Source organism: Gopherus evgoodei, chromosome 2, assembly GCF_007399415.2.
Source record: "Gopherus evgoodei ecotype Sinaloan lineage chromosome 2, rGopEvg1_v1.p, whole genome shotgun sequence".
NCBI classification, from domain to species: domain Eukaryota; kingdom Metazoa; phylum Chordata; order Testudines; family Testudinidae; genus Gopherus; species Gopherus evgoodei.
In genome coordinates this window covers 90,484,887-90,507,909 of record NC_044323.1, presented here as the reverse complement: position 1 = coordinate 90,507,909, position 23,023 = coordinate 90,484,887, and the positions used below count along the sequence as shown (strand labels likewise).

Genomic DNA, 23,023 nt, shown 5'->3' with positions numbered 1-23,023 from the left:
GAAATTTCTCTCTACACTCTGCCCTGAGCCTGAGGTGACGTACCCAGTCAATATGGGGATAATTGAAATCTCCATTATTATTGAGTTTTTTATTTTTATAACTTCTCTAATCTTCCTGAGCATTCTGCAGTCACTATCAGCCTCCTGGTCAGGTGGTCAGTAATATATCCCTACAGCTGTATTCTTATTATTAGAGCATGGAATTGCTGTCCATAGAGATTCTATGGTTCAGTTTGGTTCATTTAAGATTTTTATTTCATTTGATTCTATGCTTCCTTTCATATATAGTGCCACTCCCCCACCAGCGTGGCCTGTTCTGTCCTTCCGATTTATTTTGTACCCTGGTATTACTGTGTCCCATTTATTATCCTCATTCCATCAAGTTTCTGTGATAAGTATTATATCAATATCCTCATTTAATACGAGGAACTCTAGTTCACCCACCTTATTAATTAGACTTCTAGCATTGGTATATAAGCACTTTAAAAACTTGTCACTTTTTAGCTTTCTGCCATTGCATGATGTAATTGAATGGGACTCTTTTTCATTTGATTGTTTCTCATCCTACCCATATTTTATCATTTTCCATCCTCTCATCTTTACTAGTACATAGAGAATCTCCATTAATAGATCCTCCCCTAAGGGATGCCTCTGTCTGAGCCACGTGCTCCTCCGCACCTTTTGGCTTTCCCCCAGCCGTTAGTTTAAAAACTGCTCTATGAGCTTTTTAATTTGAAGTGCCAGCAATCTGGTTCCAGTTTTGTTTAGGTGGAGCCCATCCTTCCTGTATAGGCTCCCACTTTCCCAAAAGTTTCCCCAGTTCCTAATAAATCTAAACCCCTCCTCCCCACACCATCGTCTCATCTACGTATTGAGACCCTGCAGTTCTGCTTGTCTAACTGGCCCTGCTCATGGAACTGGAAGCATTTCGGAGAATGCTACCATGGAGGTCCTGGACTTCAGTCTCTTACCTAGCAGCCTAAATATGGCCTCCAGGACCTCTCTCCTATCCTTCCCTATATCATTGGTACCTATATGTACCACGACCACCAGCTCCTCCCCAGCACTACACATAAGTATATCTATATGTCTCAAGAGATCCGCAATCTTTGCACCAGGCAGGCAAGTCACCATGCGGTTCTCCCGATCATCGCAAACCCAGCTAACTATGTTTCTAATGATCGAATCCCCCATGACTATTACCTGTCTCTTCCTAATAACTGGAGTTCCCTCCCCCAGAGAGGTATCCTCAGTGAGAGAAGGTACTGCAACATCATCTGGAAGGAGAGTCCCAACTATGGGATCATTTCCCTCTGCTCTAGTTGGATGTTCTCCAACATGTCGTCCTCTTCAACAACACAGAGGCTGTCAGACTGGGGGTGGGACCATTCTACTGTGTCCCAGAAAGTCTCATCTATGTAGCTCGGTGTCCCTTGGCTCCTCTAGTTCAGCCGCCCTGGTCTCCAACGCCTGTGCAAGGTCTCCGAGGGCCAGGAGCTCCTTGCATCGAATGCACACATACGCCATCTGCCCACAGGGCAGGTAATCGTACATGCTGCATTGGGTGCGATAAACTGGATAGACCCCACTCTGTTGTTGGTCTTCTGCCTGCATTCTCTTTTTACTCCTGCAACTCATTCCTTAGTTGATGTTTTTGTTTTTATCAGGGGGTGTTTTTGGCTTTAAATTTAAAGAATGTTGTGTATCTAGCCCCCTCCCGACACACACACTCCCCCCTCTAAACTCCCTCCCAAAACTCCCCTGTTAGCTGCTCCTGTTTCCTAGCTCCTCTGGTTGCTTAAGACCAGGCTTTTTAAAGCCCTGGTCTTCCTGAGTAGCTCCACCCCCTGGTTAAGGGTTGATAGGTGCTAAAGGGCTTAGGGATCAAAGCCTCTTTAAGAAGCTCTTAGTCTACTTTAGGAGGCCGCTAGGCTCAGCACATGGTCCCCCAAACAAACAGACCATGTGGTATATTTCAGTCAAGCAGCAAGCACACCACAAACACACAGACTACAGACAACAAACTTACCCCAAAGGTCACGTAATTGTTCCTCCTTCATCCAGAGAACTCCCTTGCAAAGCTCCTCTGTTAGCCGCTCCTGTTTGCTAGCGATGTATTCCAAGATGTTCATGGGTACTAGACGGAGAGAGAAGATAAAAAGCAGGTATCCCCTAAGTATGAATATGCAAAGCTCTTGATAAACCACAGTTACTTGGTAATCAACTTTTCTTGTAATCTTCTGCTGTATGTATTTGAGCAAACCTAACATTTTTGAACCTGAAAATTTCATTTAATCTGTCCAAATAATGACTTAGTGCATTTACACTTGTACTATTAATAAAGAGTTTTTGTTGAACTAAATAGGAAAATGTTTGTTTATGAAAAAAGCACTTTGTTACAGCATATGAGATCAATTTCTTATTTACAGATGTTTTTTGCTTTATATTTCCTACCAGGCGCATATAAGTAACCTGCTAAAATCAAAATTTATTGGCTACAAGGATTTTGATACGTTAATGTACACCTGTGCTGCAGAGTTTGACTTCATGGAAAAAGAGGTAACTTATTAAAAATTGATTTACAAAAGAGATAACTTGTTTATATTTTACCTCAACTGTGATTGCTTCTACCAACAAATCTGAGAGCTGTTTGCTGTCATTGTAAGACTTTTTTGTTTCCACATTCAAGTGGAGCTAGATTTTCGTGAGGTTAGAAATAGGAAGTGTATGATTTCAGACTTGAAGGAGCTCTTGATTTGGATGCGAGAGTAAGTACTGTACAAGGACAGATTCTTTAAGTTTTGAGATACTACTTGTTTTATATAATTAGCAATACATAACAAAAATGTTGAGATAAAAAGTAGGTGAGAACCATATCTTGAGGTCCAATGTCTTGTGGCTTGTCTGTGCAGAGGATCACTTTGGCTGGACGAGTAAAAATGCTTTTAGGGCCATTAAACTTGTCTTGGTGCAGTCATAAATTTATGAATGTTAAAAAATGAATTGGCAAGTGTTTGAGATGATCCACAATTTAGTTCCAGCCTTATGACTGATAACTAAAGAAAATAAGCTAGAGATAAGATTGAAGCCTCCAAAAAGATGCTAAAGGCAATTGTAAAGTAGAAATTGAAAAGAACTTATGTAATGTTTAATGTCTAGCCTTACTTAAACATAGGGGGACTAATTTATAAATGCTGTATCAGTGTTATGAGTACTAATTAGGTAGCTGGATGGGGCTTGATGTCTTGAATCTCCTTTCAGCTCACCTTGTTTTTGCTATATGTTGAAATTTAAATCTACCTAGAGGAAAAATATTTCAGATATAAAGCATGGTAGCTTTCAGAGTGAGAATGGTAGTAAATTAAAACTAAATTTGAAGGAAATAAAAGTTTCTTTGCATTTCAGACTCCAATAAGATACACAAAGACGTTACTACTTCCCGTTGTTCTTGTGGTTTTTGGGGTAATCACCAGGAAGGTAAGTGATTCATTTAGTGAGTTAACTAGTTCCTCTTTTGGTGGTGTACTGAGGAGAGCAGTAAATTCATTCAAATGAGGAAGAGCTAGGTAAGTTAGAGTAGAAATGATAGCCAGATTTTTTTTTTGAATAAATGCTGTACAGTCTTCTGTATGATATGGTTCACTGACGTGATCCTGCACCTCCTGAAATGAATGCCAAAACTTCCATTTTGCCTTATAAAAATCATGCCTGTAGAAACACCCATTTAAAAATTAGTGGCTAGTTTTTAACACATAATATACATTTAGGACTAATTTGCCCCCTTTTATTTTGGGGCCTTGTGGGACCTTTATAGTTGGGTGGGGCCAGAGTTATTCCTAATTGTCCTGTTCAACTTGAATATTTTTATTCTAAACAATTTAAAAATGAAATTTTATGAAAAATGTACTGTAGTTCTATTTTGCACTTATTCTGTACCTCATTGTCAGACTATAGAACTGTTTTTTGTTATTGTATATTGCATTATGTGTAAAACATTTCAGTTTAACTTACTCAAGAACAGACAGGCTAGATGCAGGCTGCTTGTCTAATAAGAATTCTTTGTTGGCATGTATATCTAAAACATATTGAATGAAAACTACCTTTACTAATGTTTTAACCGTACCATCTCGAGCCCTCTTAATTTAATTTTAGAATTTTAAAATGTTCAGAAATGCTTTAGAAAGATGCTAATTTGTCATATTTTGTTAACTTTCTTTCTGTTAACAGGCAATTAAATATATTGTGTGGGTTTTATCTCAGAAAGACCTCTGTGAACGGTAAGTATTACCTTTAAGATGTTAAACTTAATGATGATCTTTGAGTGGCTCTCCATATTCCCTCTTATAGGTACTGTGCTGCCTAGTGGTGCCTAAAGATAGAACCTTCTCCCAATAGTGTCGGTTAGGGTCCTTCCTATCTCTCCTCCCATATCTCTGAACATTCTGAGGGCAAGGCCATATAAGGATGTGCAGCATCCTCTACCACTTCAGTTCCTTACAACCATGTGCCTGGATGTAATTGAATGATTTCGGTCCTTTCGGATCCGGCACTCCATGAGTGTGTGTTGTTAGTTGTTTAGTGATTTGTGTAGGTAAGTAGTTAGTTTGTTAGTATCTTAATCCAGGTTATAGTGGAACTGAAGAGGATAAAACTGAGAATGAAGCGGTGTGTTTCATGCCCTGCTGTTTTCCCAGCGTAAGACATTAGGTGCTTGAAGTACCTGGGAGAGAGCCATTCTCCTTCTGGGTGTTGCATCTGCCTGACTTTTAACTCTGAGCTTACCAGGAGAGGCAGAATAGATTCCAGGTGCTGCTTCTTTAGGCTAAGCCCTCTGGATCTGGACAGTTGTTGGATCCAGAGTCCAAGAGGCCAGTTTTGTCTCCTGTGATTTCCATCAAAGCAGTTGAAGGGTTCCAGGAAGTCAGAACTAGTGTTGGATCTGGCTTTGGTTCCCACTGCTCCATCCGTCAGGCCCTTGAAGGTGCCTGTGTCGGAATCAAGGATCATGCTATCGATTCTGGCTGTCTTGGTTCCAAAGAGGAAGAGGTGTGTGGATAAGACAGACCCTGTTAACAGTGCCAGATCATGTGCCTCATTATCAGATCCATCTGATTCCAGCAGAGTCTCTCTAGCTTCAAAATCAGTCTGTTCCGGTCTCTGCCTCAGGATCCAAAAGGATGGATTTGAGGATTGTGTCAGATCAGTCCCATTTAAGTTTTTGGGTCTGGCCGTAGTCCCAGTTTCAGGTCCGTTTTACTGTGTTGGTGCTAGCTGATGTGTATTGTACAGCTTATGATTTTTCCTCAGATCTGAGTGAAAAAACAGAGGGTCTTTAGAACAGACAGGCATTGTCAGTTCTGAGGTTTGCATCTTCTTCACCTGACTAAAGGAGAAGAGCAGAGGAGATTGTCTGTCAGTCTTTCTCCTGACCGTTTATAACTCTTCCTTCTCAGACTTCTACAGAGTTTCCACGAAGATCTTTCTCTCCACTTGTTTCTGGCCTCCCTCTGTCTCCAGTGCATTCTATCATGAATGCAAGGCCAGGTTTAAATCTATTGCTGGGGAGACTGGCAGTTCTGGGCTCCATGACGTTACTGGGGACTACCATAGGAATTTTTCAGTTGTCCTTCATGTTGATGGAGAGTAGTCGTGTGGCAATTTTCCAGAATGGGCCATATTTTGGAATTTAATGTAACCACCCTTTGCTCATTACATATTCTTAATTGTCAAAATATCTCACAAGTGATTATAATAACTTCCTTTGTTTTCAGTTGAAATTTGCTGACCAGATCAGTCTCTCACTGAAGGTTGTGCACCAGTAGAAGTAGATTGTGTGCCCATCGTTTGTACATTTGTGCATAATGGGTCAATATAAATGTGCATGAATTCCTAATGTAATGCTTCTCCATTTGTAAGCTTTTGTATATACAGAAGAGCATCTAGTCTACTGGTGAAGGTAATTTTGAATCTGTCAAACAATGGTTGGTGAGTGCATCTGAGTGATCTTACAATTCAGGGTCACTGGATTTCTCAAAAGAGAAGCTTGCACCTTGTTTTGGGGTTGCAACACATCAATCTGGCCCTCAGATCATTCCTCCCTCTTTCATGGGAGGGTTGTGCAACGAGTAACGGATAATACATCTGATATGTATTATGTCAACAAATGGAGGTGCTTAGTCTGCTCTCATTTGTGCAGTGACAATCAAACTATGGAACTGGTGCATTCTTCACAACGTTTATTTTGTGGCTCTGCATTTAGCAGGAGAGAATAATATAACTGCAGACTATCTCAGCAGAAACAGTTCTAAAATTCATGAAGGCCACTGAAGGATCAGTTGATTTAGGACATATTTTCCAGTTGGGATCACCCAGATGTGGACTCATTTTCCATTAGGTTCAACAAAACGTGTTGACTCTTCTGCTCCAGAGCAGGCAAAAACAGTGAATCCATATCAGAGGCTTCCTTTTGCACCGGGGAATTTTCTGTATGCTTTCCACCTTTCCTTTGATCCAGAAGGTAGTGACGAAGATATGTTGGGATGGGGCAAAGATAATTCTCATTGCCCTAGTTTGGCTACATCAGCGGTGGTTTACTTATCTCCTTCAGTTATCTGGTGAGGCCTTCATACATCTGTCTTTGTCACCAGATCTGCTTTCTCAGATTCTCAATTCGGATCCACAGTCTCTTCATCTAATGGCTTGGATGGACCATTGGACTTAGACTCTGTCTACTCTTGAGCAGTCAGATTTCTTAACTCTAGAAAACTGTGTAGCTACCATTTGAAATAGACCAGGTTTGTGGCTTGGATGAGAGAAAACTCTGATTCTCTTGTCTCAGCTTTTATATCTTGTATTTTAGGATATTTAATGCACTTAAAATCTGTAGGGGGTTATCTGACTTAGCTACCCAATGAACGTTCAAAGATATCTCTGGTTACCATTTTTTAGTTGATGGTAGATTGTTTTTCGTGTATAACACAGTTAAGAAATTTATGTAGGTCTTGTCTAATGTGTATTCCCCTCAGGGCCGGCATTAGGGAAAATGCCGCCCTGAGTGAACTTCTGTTTTGGTGCCCCTGGCCCCCCAACCCCTACATCCCCATCCTGCGCCCCCTTTGCCAGTAACCCCTGCATTGTGCCCCCTTTGACCCTAATGTCTGTACAGTGCTGCCTTCACCCCAACCTTTGTACTTCCCTCCCACCTGTGCCCCCAGCCCTGCGCTGCCAGTATGTCCCACCACACCGCCCCCCTTCCCAGTACCTTCCACCCCCTTATGTCCAGCAACACCCATGCCCAGTGGTCCCTCACCCAGAGATCTCCACCACAGATCCCTATGCCCAGTACTCTCTCACCCTCAGACCCCCACCTCACTGCCCATTGCTCCTCTCACAGCCCCCCCCCCACCACAACTGCCCAGCACACCATATTTCTGAGGGAATTCAGCACCAAAAAATAAAAAATGCTGTACACAATATTTTAAAATTCTACAAATTTTGTTTGTCAATAAATAAACGTGGAGGCTCCAGCATGGTTGCAGTGGTAAGCATAGGCCACTGGCTGCACAGAGGTGGGAGATGACCCTGCAGTCTTCCCTCCCAGGATAGGGACTTGGCAGTGAGATACCTCTGTGCACATGTCAGAAGGCCACAGGGAAGCATTTTACATGATGTCTGGGATGTCATGACCCAAAATCTATTTGAATGACAAAAAAGAAATAGCTGATATCAATGGCTGAATCCAGCCTTCATCCAGGCCCTTGGCTGCACCGCTCTGGGCCATCACCTCCCAAATGGCCTTTAATTCTCCCTAAATAGCTCTCTCTCTAGTCCTGAAAAGTAAAGAGGTTCTTGGGACATGCAGTTTAATAAGAAAGGGAACCAGTTCATCCTTCTTAAACACATACAAGTAACAACACAAAGAGAATAAAGCAAGGAAACCTCACTGTTTCCATCCTTCCCTTCCATGCGTGTCTTCCCTCCCTCCCCCCCTTTAAGACTTCAATGCCCAGCCCATCCTCCCCACCTGCTCCCAGAAGTCTCTGCCTGGCTCTACTCTCTGAGCTCAACTCTGCTTCCCCACATTCTTCCCAACCTCTCCGGGTATCCCCTCCCCCCTCTGTTCCCAGCCTTGCCCAGCTCCCCCTTCTCCGCCTACCTGGCCCCGCGGGCTCCCCCTACTCACTCACATGTCATGTCACATGGAGAATTTCTGTTCTGGCCCCGGGCCCGGGCCCTGCCCCTGCTTGAGACTGAGTGGCTTAAGGAGGGTTGGAGGGACTCTGCTCTGCTTCAGGTGATGGTGGGCCAGGCTGCCACACCACCAGTGATAGATTGCACCACTCCAGACTCTTGGGGAATGGGAGACGGGTTGAAACTGGAGTCCTCAGCTGGCCAACTGAGTAAATGGGCAGAGGAAAGGGGCCAGGAGGGCGGGATAGGGGAGAAGCCTGCCAGCCCAGCACTGGGGAGGGGCTGGAGAGGAGGAATCCGCGCTGCGGCCAAGTGAAGTCCCACTGCAGCCAATGAGGGGAAGCCTGAGCCCCGTGGGCCCAGTTTGCCAAGCCCTACTTTTCTTCTTTGTGATCTCAGTTTGGTTTTGGCTACACTTATGAAGTCATGTTTTGAATCCTTAGCTGAGTGTTTGTTATATTATTTATCTCTTAAGACATCATTTATTGTTGCCACAACATCAGCCAGAAGGGTGAAGTGAATTAAATACCTTGATGGCTCATCTTTTACATTCCACCATTCACATCTTTTCATAGAGATAAGGTGATTCTTAGGCCTGAGTCCCAGTATTTTTCCAAAAGTGCTGTCAATTTGCTGGTATTTTTTCCAAAGCCACATACTAATGAGGGTAAATCACCTTTATGTATACTTTTGATGCAAGAAGGGCTGTTGCATGAAAATACCTAGATTAGATTATTCATATTTTACACTAAGAATCACATGGGTTGTATGATGTCGTTCCAGAATACATGTAGATGGATTAAACAATGTATTGTTCTTCGTTACGTGGTCAGGGACCGCTCTAGGAATTCTGCTGCCCCAAACACGGCAGGCATGCTGCCTTTGGCGGCTTGCCTGTGGCAGGTCCGCTGGTCCCGTGGCTTCGGTGGACCTCGGGACCAGCGGACCCTCCGCAGGCAAGCTCCGAGGCAGCCTGCCTGCTGCCCTCGTGGCGCCGGCAGAACACCCCCACCGCGGCTTGTCACCCCAAGCATGCACTTGGCGTGCTGGGGCCTGGAGCTGCCCCTGCACGTGGTAGCAGAAATTCTTGTACTTACGATCATATTTCATTAGAGCCATGGCAGCTTTTCTTGCTTGCCTTAAACAAGTTACTGGTGTTGGAATTTGCAGGTCTGCAGCCTGGAGTTCCATACACATTTAATAAGCATTATGCTCTAAATGTGGCCTGTAGGCCTGATGCTAGATTTAGTAGAGCTTTGCTTCAGTCTGTATTCAATTAGAACTCTGTTCCCTCCTCTGGGTTATTTTCAGCACTGCTTATGATACTATCCCATAAGTGGAAATATTCAGAGCCACTCGTTACTTACTTGTAACTGGAGTTCTTCAAGGTGGCTCTGTACCAGAGCCCTCTTTTTATCTCTTGGTTGGTGATGGAAGGAACTGAGGTGGTAGAGGGTGCAGCACCCCATTTTATGGCCTTGCCTTTAGAATGTGTTCAGAAACACTGAGCAGTTCAGCAGAAGGTTTGTAGTTGTTTAGAGAGCACTCTAGAGCAGGGGTGGGCAACCTATGGCACACGTGCCGAAAGCGACACGTGAGCTGATTTTCTGTGGCACTCACACTGCCTGGGTCCTGGCCACCGGTCTGGGGGCTCTGCATTTTAATTTGATTTCAAATGAAGCTTCTTAAACATTTTAAAAAACTTATTTATTTTTCATACAACAATAATTTAGTTATATATTATAGACTTGTAGAAAGAGACCTTCTAAAAATGTTAAAATGTATGACTGGCACATGAAACCTTAAATTAGAGTGAATAAATGAAGACTCGGCACACGATTTCTGAAAGGTTGCTGACCCCTGCTCTAGAGTCTAAGGGACACTGCTTGTAAAAGGTTTTACCACTAGGTGGCGTAATACCAGTAAGTGTGAATATGCAGAGCCATCTCAAAGAACTCTGGTTACCAGTAAGTAGCCTTTATTTTTGCTACCAAACAAATGTTAGGATTCTTTCTTTTCATTTGAATTGATATATGCCAGATGCTTTCGATCCAAAAGAGTGTATTGACCTGGTTTTGGAGAGCTGTTGAGTTTTCACTAAATTGAACTGTTTTTTCCTTCACTGTATTGCCTTCACAAAATAGTATTTGTTTTTGTGCTTATTGATAAGTTAAATTACCATAGTTTCTGTTTGTTTGCTCTTTTTTCTCACAAGTGTCCTGCAGGAACATTAGGCATACATGCATCAGTTTATGGAAACAGATTTACAATAATTCAGTAGCAAAGTTAAGGTTCTCTGGAAGTATCTCTTTTAAGGTCTCAATAAGCTTCATATGTTGCTGTAAAAACAATGTTTCATTTACATGATTTCCTCCTAAGGAGCCAGAAACCATACATGTCATAACTAAGTAAACAGTTAACTTGTTTTAACAATACATAGTAGGACATATTCTGTGTACTTATCTTTTGTTAGGGAGTTTCTAGCTCCTTGTCCAAATAGCTAATCTGCTGTAAAGATTGTTTGTAGAAGTAATTAAAGTATTAAAGTGCTTTTTCAGCCTTGGAGATAAGCCAAAACATAAATATGGGACAAAGATATTTATCCAACTTGTAAAGAGCTTTGAAATCTGTGGCTGAGAAGGGCTATATAAGTGATATATAATTATCAGATCATTTCATAAATGTCACAAGGAGCGTTCTGTAGAACATATTAATGATTCTGTGCTATGGACAAATAATGTATTTGTGTGGTTTTTCTTTTTTATCCAGAGAGGATCATTTTAACCATGGTGAGGTAAGACTTCATCTTTATGATTTCATGTGTGACTCCTTAATTTGAATAAGTACTGGTACATTTTAAATATAATTTAAATGAGAATTCTCTTTGTATGATGTTTCTCAAAAGTTTAGTTTTTTTGTCTAATTCCCTACTCCTTGGTTAGTGTCACCAGAATAACTTCTTTAAAATAACACATACAAAAGACATCCTGTTTGTAATGCGGAAAAGTCTTACACTTTGTTTTAATGATATAAATAGAATATCCTGGATTCCAACTTTTCATTTTTTTCTTAACATGTTTGAAGACTACCTGTGTAGTCTTGTTTGTTTTAGGATTTGTGTGTGGTAGTTAAGCCTATTACTTTACTTTCTGATCTTTATCAGTTATTCCTAACATTTTATTAACATAAGTAATTGTCATTTTTTTCGGTATTTAGTTGATTTTGTTGTTCTTGAATGATGGCTTTTCTTTGAGGTTTTTTTCCATTTTAAGTTCAAAAAGTCAGCCCGACTTAATATGACATCTGCTTGATGATGGGTGGAGCCATCAAAATTTAGGTAGACCAGCTTATATCCCATTTTAGCATTCAAATTCTTTAATCCAGGAGGCCGTTTGAAAGACTAGGGTAAAATGAGGGGTCAGATCACTAGAAATTAAGCATTCACTGAGGAAATTAAGTTTGCACTGAAGAAGCCTGGGCTGAAGTACAAAATCCTTCCATATTTACTACAGTTAGAAAACTAATTAGAATCTAGTGGTTAGGATATAGAAAATAGCTTCCAATAAGCCTACACCCCGTAGATAGTTGCTTCCAATTTGGAGGCAGGAATCTCCTTCCATGCTCAAAGAAAAAAAAAAAAGCTTCCTAATGAGCTGCTTGGCACCCAATTATTTATTTTCCTGATTTATTTTGAGGCATCATGCTGTTTTGCTCTTTAGAAACATCTTAATTCATCCAAAAATATTAAAATGATTCAAATAGGTAGAGTTATTGATTGGAGTGGCTGCATTTTTATCACAAGTTCTCCTCAGGTAATGTGTGTCTGAGGTTGTGTGTCAAGAGGTAAAAATCTGGCACTGATACTCTGAGTTGAACTTATTGATATTTGATTTTAAGATCAATGCATCCGACGAAGTGGGTATTCACCCACGAAAGCTCATGCTCCAATATGTCTGTTAGTCTATAAGGTGACACAGGACTCTGTGCTGCTTTTACAGATCTAGACTAACACGGCTACCCCTCTGATATTTGATTTTAAGAGTATCAGAGCACTATGTTACAAATAACTGGCCTTGTCACTGGATACACAATTTAGTAATGGTGACAACTGTATTTGTCACACCTTTCATCTCTGGATCACTAAGTATTTTAGATACAGTAACTCCTCACTTAAAGTCCTCCCAGTTAACATTGTTTCGTTATTACTTTGCTGATCAATTAGAGAACATGCTTGTTTAAAGTTGTGCAATGCTTCCTTATAAAGTCATTTGGCAGCTGCCTGCTTTGTCCACTGTTTGCAGGAAGAGCAGCCTGTTGCTAGCTGAGGGGTGGGGGGCTTGGAACCAGGGTGGACCGGCAACCGGCCAGCAGGCTATCATTTGTCTGCAGTTCAGCTGTCCTTCCCCCCACTGACATGTGCTGCCCCTGCCCCCTGCCTTGGAGCTGCTCTCCAGAACCTCCTGCTTGCTGTGCAGGAGAGAGAGACGAGGGCTAATGTCAGGGTGTTCCCCTCTCCTCTGCTCCCCACTTACACCATCTCCATAAGTGGGGAGGGGAGGGGAACCACACAACAGGGCTCAGGAGGAGGGAGCTTCCTGGGAGCAGCTGCTGTCTCAACTTGTTGATCTACTTAACAAGGTAGTGTACTTAGAGTGGTGTCAGCATACTTCAAGGAGCAATGCGCTTCTCTCCCTCTCTCACACAGTCTCTCTCTCTCTCTCTGTCTGCCATGTTGTTTCCCCTCCCTCCATTCCTGCTACCTTGTAGAGTGTGAGGCTACATTAACAACAATGGGTTAACCCTTGAGGGCTCAGCCAAAAGCTAGTTCATCATTTAGCAGTAAGGCATTCCCTGGGAAATATCCCAACCTCTGACTTGGCCACTTCAACCAATCATCAAAATAATCTTTTGTCTGGTGAAAAAAAATTTCCTTGGAATCTAATCCCCCTCTATTTACATTAATTCTTTTATTGGGAAATTGGATTAGCTTACCATCATTTCACTTGGTCACATTTTTCAGGAATATAACTACAACATTAAGCAAGGAGTTACTGTATGTTAAATAACTAAGCCTCTTCCTGCCTGTGAGGTAGGAGATGGCCATGCAGAGAACATTGCATCTATCGTTGCCTGCCTGCTTGTCTTGCAGTTTGCCCTCCTGTATATCCAGCCATTTCTCCAGCTAGCCCTTTTATGCTGCTTTTCCTCTAGGGTGACCAAATGTCCCGATTTTATAGGGACAGTCCCAATTTTGGGGGATTTTTCTTATATAGGCACCTATTACCCCCCACCACTTGTCCTGATTTTTCACATTTGCTATCTGATCTCCCTGTTTTCCTCCTTCCTTTCTCTATTCACATGTAAGCATACTTAAAAAAAACAAAAAACCTCTCAATCCTCAGGGAGGACGAATAAAAAAACCTACTTATCCATTGCTTAAATTTGGAAGATTATTTTACTTTGCAATACATTAAAAAAATCTCTTAAATAAGTTTTTTGCATTTTTCAAAATGTATTTTGAATATCAAATGAAAATGTATCAAAATGTTAGCTTATGCTTTTGTGTATGTGGTTGTTTTTTTTTGTTTGGCAGCTGGTATACCATGCATTGCAGCTATTGGCATATACTGTACTTGGTATTTTAATTATGAGACTGAAACTGTTTCTGACACCTCACTTATGCATTATGGCTTCCTTGGTTTGTTCAAAACAGGTAAGATGTACTTTAACCCTGCAATTCTCTCAAACCTTAATGTTACCATAACACATTGTTCTGTGAACTCTTATCCAAAATTATATAAACTGCTCTATTATTGTTCATAACTGCTGAATCTTTTAACTATAATATTTATTAGTTAAAATGAAAACACAGGTTCATTTTAAAAAATCAGCTTTCCACTTACAGTATTGCAACTGAAACAAACACTTGGAATAGTGTAACTACAGCATAAGTCTGTCTTATTGTGCCTTGTACTGAGCTTAGTTATAGGACAGCATGTGTTACATTTTGCTTTTAATTGTACATTTCATTGCTGTTGCTGGTTTTGTATCACTCTAATTTTATCAAAAATTAATGTTGGTGTATAATCACCATTTTTCCCTGTTAGATTCATTGCATACATATCTATTCTCAGTGGAAGTTTAGTTTTAGATAGGCTTGAGTGTTGAAAGCATATTCTTGCTTTGAAGTTGAACTGGGATGCAAAATGAAGATAAGATTCTTCTAGTTTTAAATCACCTGTAGTGGAAAAGCAGACCAGATTTCTTCAGATGTGGAATATTTGTTGGGACTGGCTATTCAGACAAGTATTCTACATTTTTGAAGGGTGATCCTCATACCCAGAATACAGTTTGTCTTTAGAACCACAGTTAAATATCTGTTAAATCCACTTCTCCCTGATTGTTGTCATGTACAGAACACACAGTACTATAGTATGCAACTGCATTGTTTTTATATGTGGGACATGGCAATTTCCCGTATATACCCTCTTTTCATTTGTTTATAACTTTGTCAAATTTTAACTGTTAAGATGAAATTTTCCATGGCCAAGTGTCTATCTCAGGCTGAGTGTTTGAAAAATTTCCACCAAAACAGTTCAGTGGTTTCCAAGAAAAAAATCCATGTTCAGAAATCCTGGCAAGCTGTAGCACCTCCATGCATTGAAGCAGGGTATTGAAACATGTCCATTTTGGGGCAGGGGTGGCGGGGTGGCCTTTTGCCACCTGTCACTGATGAGCTGCCATGGCACCCCATCTCCAAGCATACACTGCCACACCTAGTCTCAGTTAAGGAGATTTATGCTTTTATAACAAAGGTAAACAAACAGAAGGCAGTCTTAAATCAATACCTGGCCCCCAGACTTCAGGGCCACCCCTCCCAAGGTCTTTGGCTGTCTAGTTCCTGGCAACTTCCTTGCCTCCTCTAACTCCTCTTGTTGCTGCAGCCATTGGGTTGCTTTCTTGGGCCCCTGGTCCCTTACTCCAGGGACCCACCACAGGAGTTAACTTCACTCCAGTGTGGCCTCTGCCAACCATGGCTCAGCCTGTCTCAGTCCTTCCTCCTCAGCTGTCTGCTAGCAGCCCTTTATAGGCCCAACTGTAGCCCAGGTTCTGTAATTAGCCGAATTACGCTCACCTGTTCCAGTACAGGGGAGCTGGGCTCAGTCTATTCATGGAGACCAGCTATCCTGTGACACCATCCCTGTGAAAATCAGCCCAAATTTGACTACTACTATATTTGCCTTTGAGAAATCACAGTTCACACATAGAGACGACTTAGATTTTAGCAGTAAATCTCCAAAGATTTTATCTTCACTGAACATACGTCTCTCTGTTTCTTGTGCTGACCAGAGTGCACGCTTCCTCCCTCACAACTCCTGTGTGTGACTGGACTGCACATGTGCCATTTCCACAGAACAACTAGACATGCCCCAGCTCCTCACAGCTTCTGTATGTAACAGGACTGCACATACGCCAGCCCCACAGAGTGACAGAATATACTTCAGCGCATGGCAGCAGGGTCAAAACCAGACTTTCCCAGTAATGTCTGCTCCCAGTGCTCTGGGCTGGGCACTGGAACAAAGAATGGAGTGTCTGTGCCCCCTGTCCTATCAATGACCCCCCTGTGGGCACTCGGGCAGTGTGGAGAAGGAATCTGGTCTGATTCAAATGCAGAAGGGACAAAAGCCAGACTAGGGAGTGGAAAGGAATAAGAGTGGTGGAGGAAGAGCAACTGTGACTGGGAGTTGGAAGGGAGAGACTGGGACTGTTCTGGCAAGGAGACTGGAACTAAACCTGGGAGTGGGGGTAGTGGGCAGAGAAGATGGTTCTGAAAGAGTGTTGGGGTGCAGGGGGAGAACTGGGATTTGCTGGGTGAAGAAACTGGGACTTGGATGTGAACCCTGAGTAGTGGAGGCAGGGATTAGAATAGACAAAGAGAATAGCACTAGAGCAAGGAGATAGTAGGGCAGGGAAGGCCTCAAGCTTGAGGGACACAGGTCTGTGCCTGTTAAAGCATACTCACTTTCAGAGCCTGGAATGGAACCCATGTTTCCTGAATCTCACCATTCCACTGCTGTAAGCAAATATATGTGAAACATACTGGCAAAGTGTGTGTCTCCTCCCGCTCTAGTGCTGGTGAATGTAGTGATTAACAACCTAATTATTTTGATCAGTTTCTCTCTTAGAGTAAGTGCCAGAAGTCTATGTAGTGGATCTACATGTTCCAACCCTACTGACGAATCACATGGGTGTCAGTATATATCACATCACATTTGGAACACTTTTTTCCGTTTGTTTTTTTAGGAAACTTAGGCAATTAAACAGTAAAAAACGGTTGGAACGTTATTCGGGTTTCAAAGTCAATCACTTAGTTAGGAAGTGCCAGTATTAAGGTTGCTTATAATTTTAATTCAGCCTCATTGTGCACATGAATTATGATAGTCTTTTCTTTTTTGAGTGATTACACATGTCCATTCCACTTCAAGTGTGTGCATTCCCAGTGCAGTTGTCAGAGATTTTTTTTTTCCCCTCAGCAATGCCCATCAGGACAGCACAGGTAGCTTCTGTTCCCTCGTGCTGCTGTGCAGTGGTATAAAGGACGGAGCTATCCCCAACCCCATCAGTTCCTTCTTACCATCTGTGATGGTGGTTGGAGAGTGTGGTCTTACTATCACAAGTCTTTTCCTTGATTTAGTAGTTCATAGTGTTAGATAGTTATAGAAGTACCCATTCCTGGGTGCTGCTACCTCTGCCGGGGCATGACTCAGTCACTGGGTTTTAAGCCCTGCCATTCCTGCAAGAAACCAGTTCTAGTGAGTGACCCACACTCCAGTTGCCTGAAGTGTCTTGGGGAGACTCAGGTCCATGTTTTGGTGCCTACCTTGCAAGGATTTTGATCCAAAAAGGACAGAGAGGCCAAGCTTAAGTTTCTGCTGATGGAGGCAGCCCTACACTCATCCTTGGAGCTGTTTCACTCATAGTGGGTACCAAACATCTGCATCCATCAGAAGTGCTTCTCGTGGTCTTGCTAATTCTTGGATCCATACTCCTTCCCCAGTACTGAGAAAGAGGCACAGAAAGATGCCATCTAATCTCAACAGGGCAGTGCCAGTGTCAGTGGTCCTACCTGAGCAGATGACTCCTTTGGAGAGTGCAGTGTCTCAGCATCTAGAGATGATGCCAAGTTTGAACATGTAGTCCTTTGATCTGAGGGTGGGATCGAAGTCTACCTGAATAAAGATTGAACTGCTTGTGAATCACCAGAAGTGGAATACACATGTGCAATCACTCAAAGAAGAAACAGTTACTAACCTGTTCCCTAACTGTTGTTCTTCAAGATGTGTTGCATGTGTCCATTCCACCACCAGCCCTTCTGTATTGGAGTCTGTCCGCTAAGAAGGACTTGGGAAGAGGTTGGAGCAGCTCCACACTTTATACCATCATGCAGCAGCATGAGAGTAGCAGAGAGTAGCAGAGCGCCGCCACCCCAACAGGTACCACTGAGGGAAAAATCTCCAACAGCTGTGCATTGGGCATGCATGCAACTGAAGTGGAATGGGCATGTACCACACTTCTCAAAGAACAACAGTTAGGGAATAGGTTAGTAACTGTTACTTATTATGTGACCACTTTGTGTTCTTTCCCTTCCTGCATTCCATTGCCTTGTTCAGTAAACAGGATAGAGCTGCTCTGGGGGTTGTGTAGAAAAGGAGGTGGTTGTCTGTAAGACCCTTGCCTTGTTTGTTGCCAAAGTTGGAAGGTGTGTAGTAAATGAGTCAAGGGATTGCAGGAAGATAAAAGATGATCTTGTGATTAAACCAGTTTCATGGAGCCCTGGAGAACTGGCTTCTTTTCTTGCCTCTGCCACAGAGTTCTCATGTGATACTGGACAAGTCACGTAAATTATATTTTTCATAGGTGGTCACTAATTGTGTCTTCCTTATTTTCTGGGTGCCTGTCTTGATATCCTGGGGTCTGAGTTGATTAAGTGCTGCACACTTTCAACTGGAACTGAAGTCAGTGGGAGCTGTGATATATACATAGAAAGTGCTATATAATGTTAAGTACCCTGAAAAATTAGGTCCTAGGCTCAAATTGGGCACCCAAAATGAGTGCAAAGTTTTGATCTTAATCTTTCTGTGCCTCTGTTCTCCATCTGTAAAGTGCACTGGCAACGTAATGTTTTTAAGGTGTGGGTTTTTTGTTTGTGAGTAATAGTATTTTAACAGAACTTCCATTAAGAGTCTCAAAATAGAGATTCTAAAACTGTGTCTTCAGGGGTCCATAAATTAGCCATAAAAATGTCAGTGTATTGTAATTTGACATAAAAGTTGCCCTTTGAACCAGGAAAGCAATAAAATAAATGTTTAGTCTTTTTTCTCTCTCTCTTCCTACTTCTAATGTGCCCATCATTGTGATATGTAGGTGGTGGTTAAAACATTGATTCATAGTCAATTCTGTACAAAATAGGCCTAAATTCTTCTTCATTCTTCCCTTATTTTAGGTGTTGATTTCTGTTACCCAGGAGAATGTTGTTGGGCTCTTCTGCTGCTTTGTTATTGTTGATTGGAAAGCCTGTGTAAGCAGATGGATCTTTGTATCTTGCTCAAATCTTGACAAGACTAGAACTCTGCTATTAGAGCATAGAAAATGTGTGCCACAGTTTAGGATCTTCTGCTAGACTTTAACTCAGAGTTAAGGAGCTAGTCTGCTGTGAACCTCTCGTCATTCATAACTGCTCTGGTAGCGCATGAAGACAGAAGTGGTTTCAGAGAGAGAAAAAATAGTACTTTAAAATGGATCAAGAGTTGAATGAGGAGCTATTTAGGGTGTAAAGTACTGGTGATATGTAGACTCTTTAGCGTTTTGATTTAATAGGTGAGCTAGCTGAAGTTTTCATATAATTGCCTTAAGTATTAGAGTGAGGGAATGGCAGTAATTCAGTCTCGATCATTGTGGGTTATGTTACTTTACCAGAACAAAGATCTCCTTGTCAGTTGAAATGAAAGATAGTGTTTCTGATGCCATTTGGATATTCAGGAGCAATGAGTCCAGCAGGAACACCTCCATGCCTTCACTTTTTGAACATTGGGGGGATGAGTTTAATAGTATCTTATTAATATCAACAGCTTTCTGTGATTTAGTTTATGCCAGTGGCTTTCATCCATTTCCAACTTCCTTTGAACACTGAGACAGTTGGGAGCTAGCATTGTTTGCACTAGATAAGATGTGCCTGTAGAGATGTGTCATCAGTTTACTGATGTAGTCAATTACTGTTTCCTTCACTGGTAATAGTAGAATGAACTCTGCAATGCTCCATAGGTAGTGAGAACCGTCAAGAAGCTGCCCATCATGATCATCTGGGATCTGTTGGAGAAAAATGAATGAAGCCAGCAATTCAACCCTGTCAGCTTTTTAAGTTTTTTCTTTTCTTTTTTCTCTTTTTTTTTTTTAATCTCATGGTTGGAGAAAAGACCAAGTGGTTATTTACTCATAAGAGTACAAAAACATTTCTGTAGAATCATCTTTCCCCGCTATCCCAGAAACTTAAAAATGGAGACAAAATTCATGACACGAGATTTTTTCTAATTTTTTTAACTCTGCAAGTGCCTAATATATTACATTCTGCTCTTTTCTTTCCTTGTGTACAGTTCAGACATTTGATAAAATTATGAATAACCTCTTAAAAAAAAAAAGTAGCATAAGAAGAAAGAGTTCAAATACATAAAGGCGACCAAGAGAAATTGCAGTTGGGCCGGAAAATAGCTGTTAAAGCCATAAAAATAGGATACATATTGTTTTTTTGGAATGTAGTAATTCATTTTACATGTAAACAGTGTCCAGTCAGTTAGGACTTCCTTTTTTTTAAGTCCACACTCCATACGCAGAGTGCTATTTTTCTTTGGCAGATTCACAAGAATAGTTGTTTGGTCTTACTGTTCCATACCTTTTAAGAAATTATTAACAGATCTGTTTAAATTAGGGCTGTCAAGCAATTAAAAAATTAATCACAATCACGCAAATAAAAAAATGAATCACGTTAATAATGAAATACCATTTATTTAAATATTTTTGGATGTTTTCTACATTTTCAAATATATTGATTTCAATTACAACACAGAATACAGAGAGTATAGTTCACTTTATATTTTTATTACAAATATTTGTACTGTAAAAACAAATATTTTTCAATTCACCTCATACAAGTACTGTAGTGCAATCTCTTTATCATAAAAGTTGAACTTACAAATGTAGAATTTATGTACAAAAAAAAACTGCACTGAAAAATAAAACAATGTAAAACTTTAGAGCCTACAAGTCCACTCAGTCCTACTTCAGCCAATTGCTAAGACAAACAAACTTGTTTACAATTTGCAGGAGATAATGCTGCCCTCTTTTGGTTATGATGTCACCTGAGAGCGAGAACAGGCATTTGCATAGCTCTGTTGTAGCCAGCGACGCAAGATATTTCCATGCCAGATGCACTAAAGATTCATATGTCCCTTCCTCTTCAACCACCATTCCATATGATATGCATACATGCTGATGATGCGTTCTGCTCAATAACCATCCAGAGTAGTCCATACCAGCTCATGTTCATTTTCATCATCTGAGTCAGATGCCACCAGCAGAAGGTTGATTTTCTTTTTTGGCGGTTCAGAGTCTGCATCAGCTTCTGAGTGTTGCTCGTTTAACACTTCTGAAAGCATGCTCCACACCTTGTCCCTCTCAGATTTTGGAAGGCACTTCTGATTCTTAAACATTGGGTTAAGTGCTGTCGCTATTTTTAGAAATCTCATATCGGCATCTTCTTTGCGTTTTGTCAAATCTGCGGTGAAAGTGTTCTTAAAACAAACGTGCTGGGTCATCATCCGAGACTGCTGTTATGTGAAATATATGGCAGAATGCCGAAGACGTATAGTTCTCCGCCAAGGAGTTAAGTCACAAATTTAATTAATGCATTATTTTTTAACGAGCATCGTCAGCATGGAAGCATATCCTCTGGAATGGTAGCCGAAGCTTGAAAGGGCATACAAATGTTTATCATATCTGGCATGTAAATACCTTGCAACACTGGCTACAACAGTGCCATGTGAATGCCTGTTCTCATTTTCAGGTGACATTGTAAATAAGAAGCAGGCAGCAGCATCTCCTGTAAATGTAAATAAACTTGTCTGTGCTGGTGATTGACTGAACAAAAGTAAGACTGAGTGGACTTGTAGGCTCTAAAATTTTACATTGTTTTGATTTTGAGAGCAGTTATGTAACCAAAAAAAATCTACATTTGTACGTGCACATTCATGATAGAGATTGCACTACAGTACTTATATGAGGTGAATTGAAAAATACTATTTATTTTGTTTATCATTTTTACAGTGCAAATATTTGTAATAATAATAGTAATATAAAATGAGCACAGTTCACTTTGTATTCTATGTTTATAATAGAAATCAATATATTTGAAAATGTAGAAAAATATCTGAAAATATTTAATAAATTTCAACTGGTATTCTATTGTTTAACTGCGATTAATTGCGATTAATTTTTTAAATCATGATTTATTTTTTTGATTTAATCGCATGAGTTTACTGTGATTGACAGCCCTAGTTTAAATCAAACATTCTTTTTCCTTCAGCAGTTAGCTAAATGTTTGTGCTCTGCAAATTTAATTAAACTATAGCAAAACAGATATTTTTGACAAACTTGTCATGGCTTTCAATTTTCTATATTTTCCAATTCACTCCTAAGCCTTGCTCTCACACAGTATGCTCATGTCTTTCTTATTTAAATTAGATGTGAACAGAGCACACCAAAGTTGAAAGCTTAGGTACTGCTGTTTGTAACTAGTAACGAATATTCCGGTATGTTACAATTTAATTACCAAGCAAGTATTCCTGAATTTTAAACATGGATATAGGTTTGGTTTCAATGAACGTTATCTATAAATGCAAAGTGACCTCTGTTGCATAGAATGTGTATCGTCACAGGATATGAAACTTGGTAATTGAGTCTTACTTTTCAGTGCTTAACTGAAATATATTTATATTGCTTATAGCATCCAAACTAGAAATGTGCAGAGAATTCTAAGAATGTGTCATTAGGTGTAATATCTTTCAAGTAAACAAAAACACTAGATGCATAATCTTGCATATGCTGTGTAGCTTTATGTCCTGGCCTTTCTTTTTTTAATCAGTGGAAGTTGAGATTCTTAAGCTAATAAATTAACTGTTTCATAATGTAATATATTTTGCTTTAACTATACATTGCTCATCTGCATTATCCAGTTTTGAGCATAAGAACTATGATCCTGATCTGACCCCATCAGATTGCGTATATTGCTTCTCTGGTTGTTTTCAGATTGACTAATTGAATAATTTAGCTATTTGCATATTAATTTGAGGTCCAAATACTACTCTCTCTAATGTTCTGGGTAAATGAGCATTTGAAATAATCAAAATTTTATCCACTCATCAATTTAATTTTTAACCAGTGTTACAACATGTGGGGGGAAAAGCATTATGACAAACCATCCATTTTTATAGTTACTCTGCAAACGTTAACATTTTATGCATACTGAGTATAAAACCTTTCATTAATTAAAGGGTCCAGGGTACGTACTTATTCCATTTATTGTATTTACACATTCAGGATAGGGTACTGGGGCTCAGTACTTAAGTCTGACACACGGAGACTAGCTTCTTCCTAGAGCATTTTTCTCATGCATCAAGAGAAGGAAAAATCTTTGATAATTTAACCCTTAGAACATTACCTAATTTGAAGGTGGGTGGCACCTGAAAAATGTGGGCCAGATTCTCTGTTCCTGGCCTAGTTT

General features: G+C 40.6%; 1 protein-coding gene across 5 annotated transcripts in view; it reads left to right on the top strand.

The window, feature by feature from the left end:
• The window catches only part of DPY19L1 (dpy-19 like C-mannosyltransferase 1), a 102,579-nt gene that overhangs the window by 55,543 nt on the left and 24,013 nt on the right, over positions 1 to 23,023 (top strand). For 3 of the 5 annotated variants that reach the window (XM_030551348.1, XM_030551346.1, XM_030551345.1), the window contains 5 exons: positions 2,458 to 2,559; positions 3,406 to 3,477; positions 4,228 to 4,277; positions 10,960 to 10,984; positions 13,784 to 13,903. In XM_030551348.1, the coding sequence (XP_030407208.1) occupies positions 2,458 to 2,559; positions 3,406 to 3,477; positions 4,228 to 4,277; positions 10,960 to 10,984; positions 13,784 to 13,903 (369 nt within the window). The remainder of the gene's footprint in view (positions 1 to 2,457; positions 2,560 to 3,405; positions 3,478 to 4,227; positions 4,278 to 10,959; positions 10,985 to 13,783; positions 13,904 to 23,023) is intronic. The other 2 variants (XR_003998885.1, XM_030551347.1) reach the window with 2 other exon arrangements.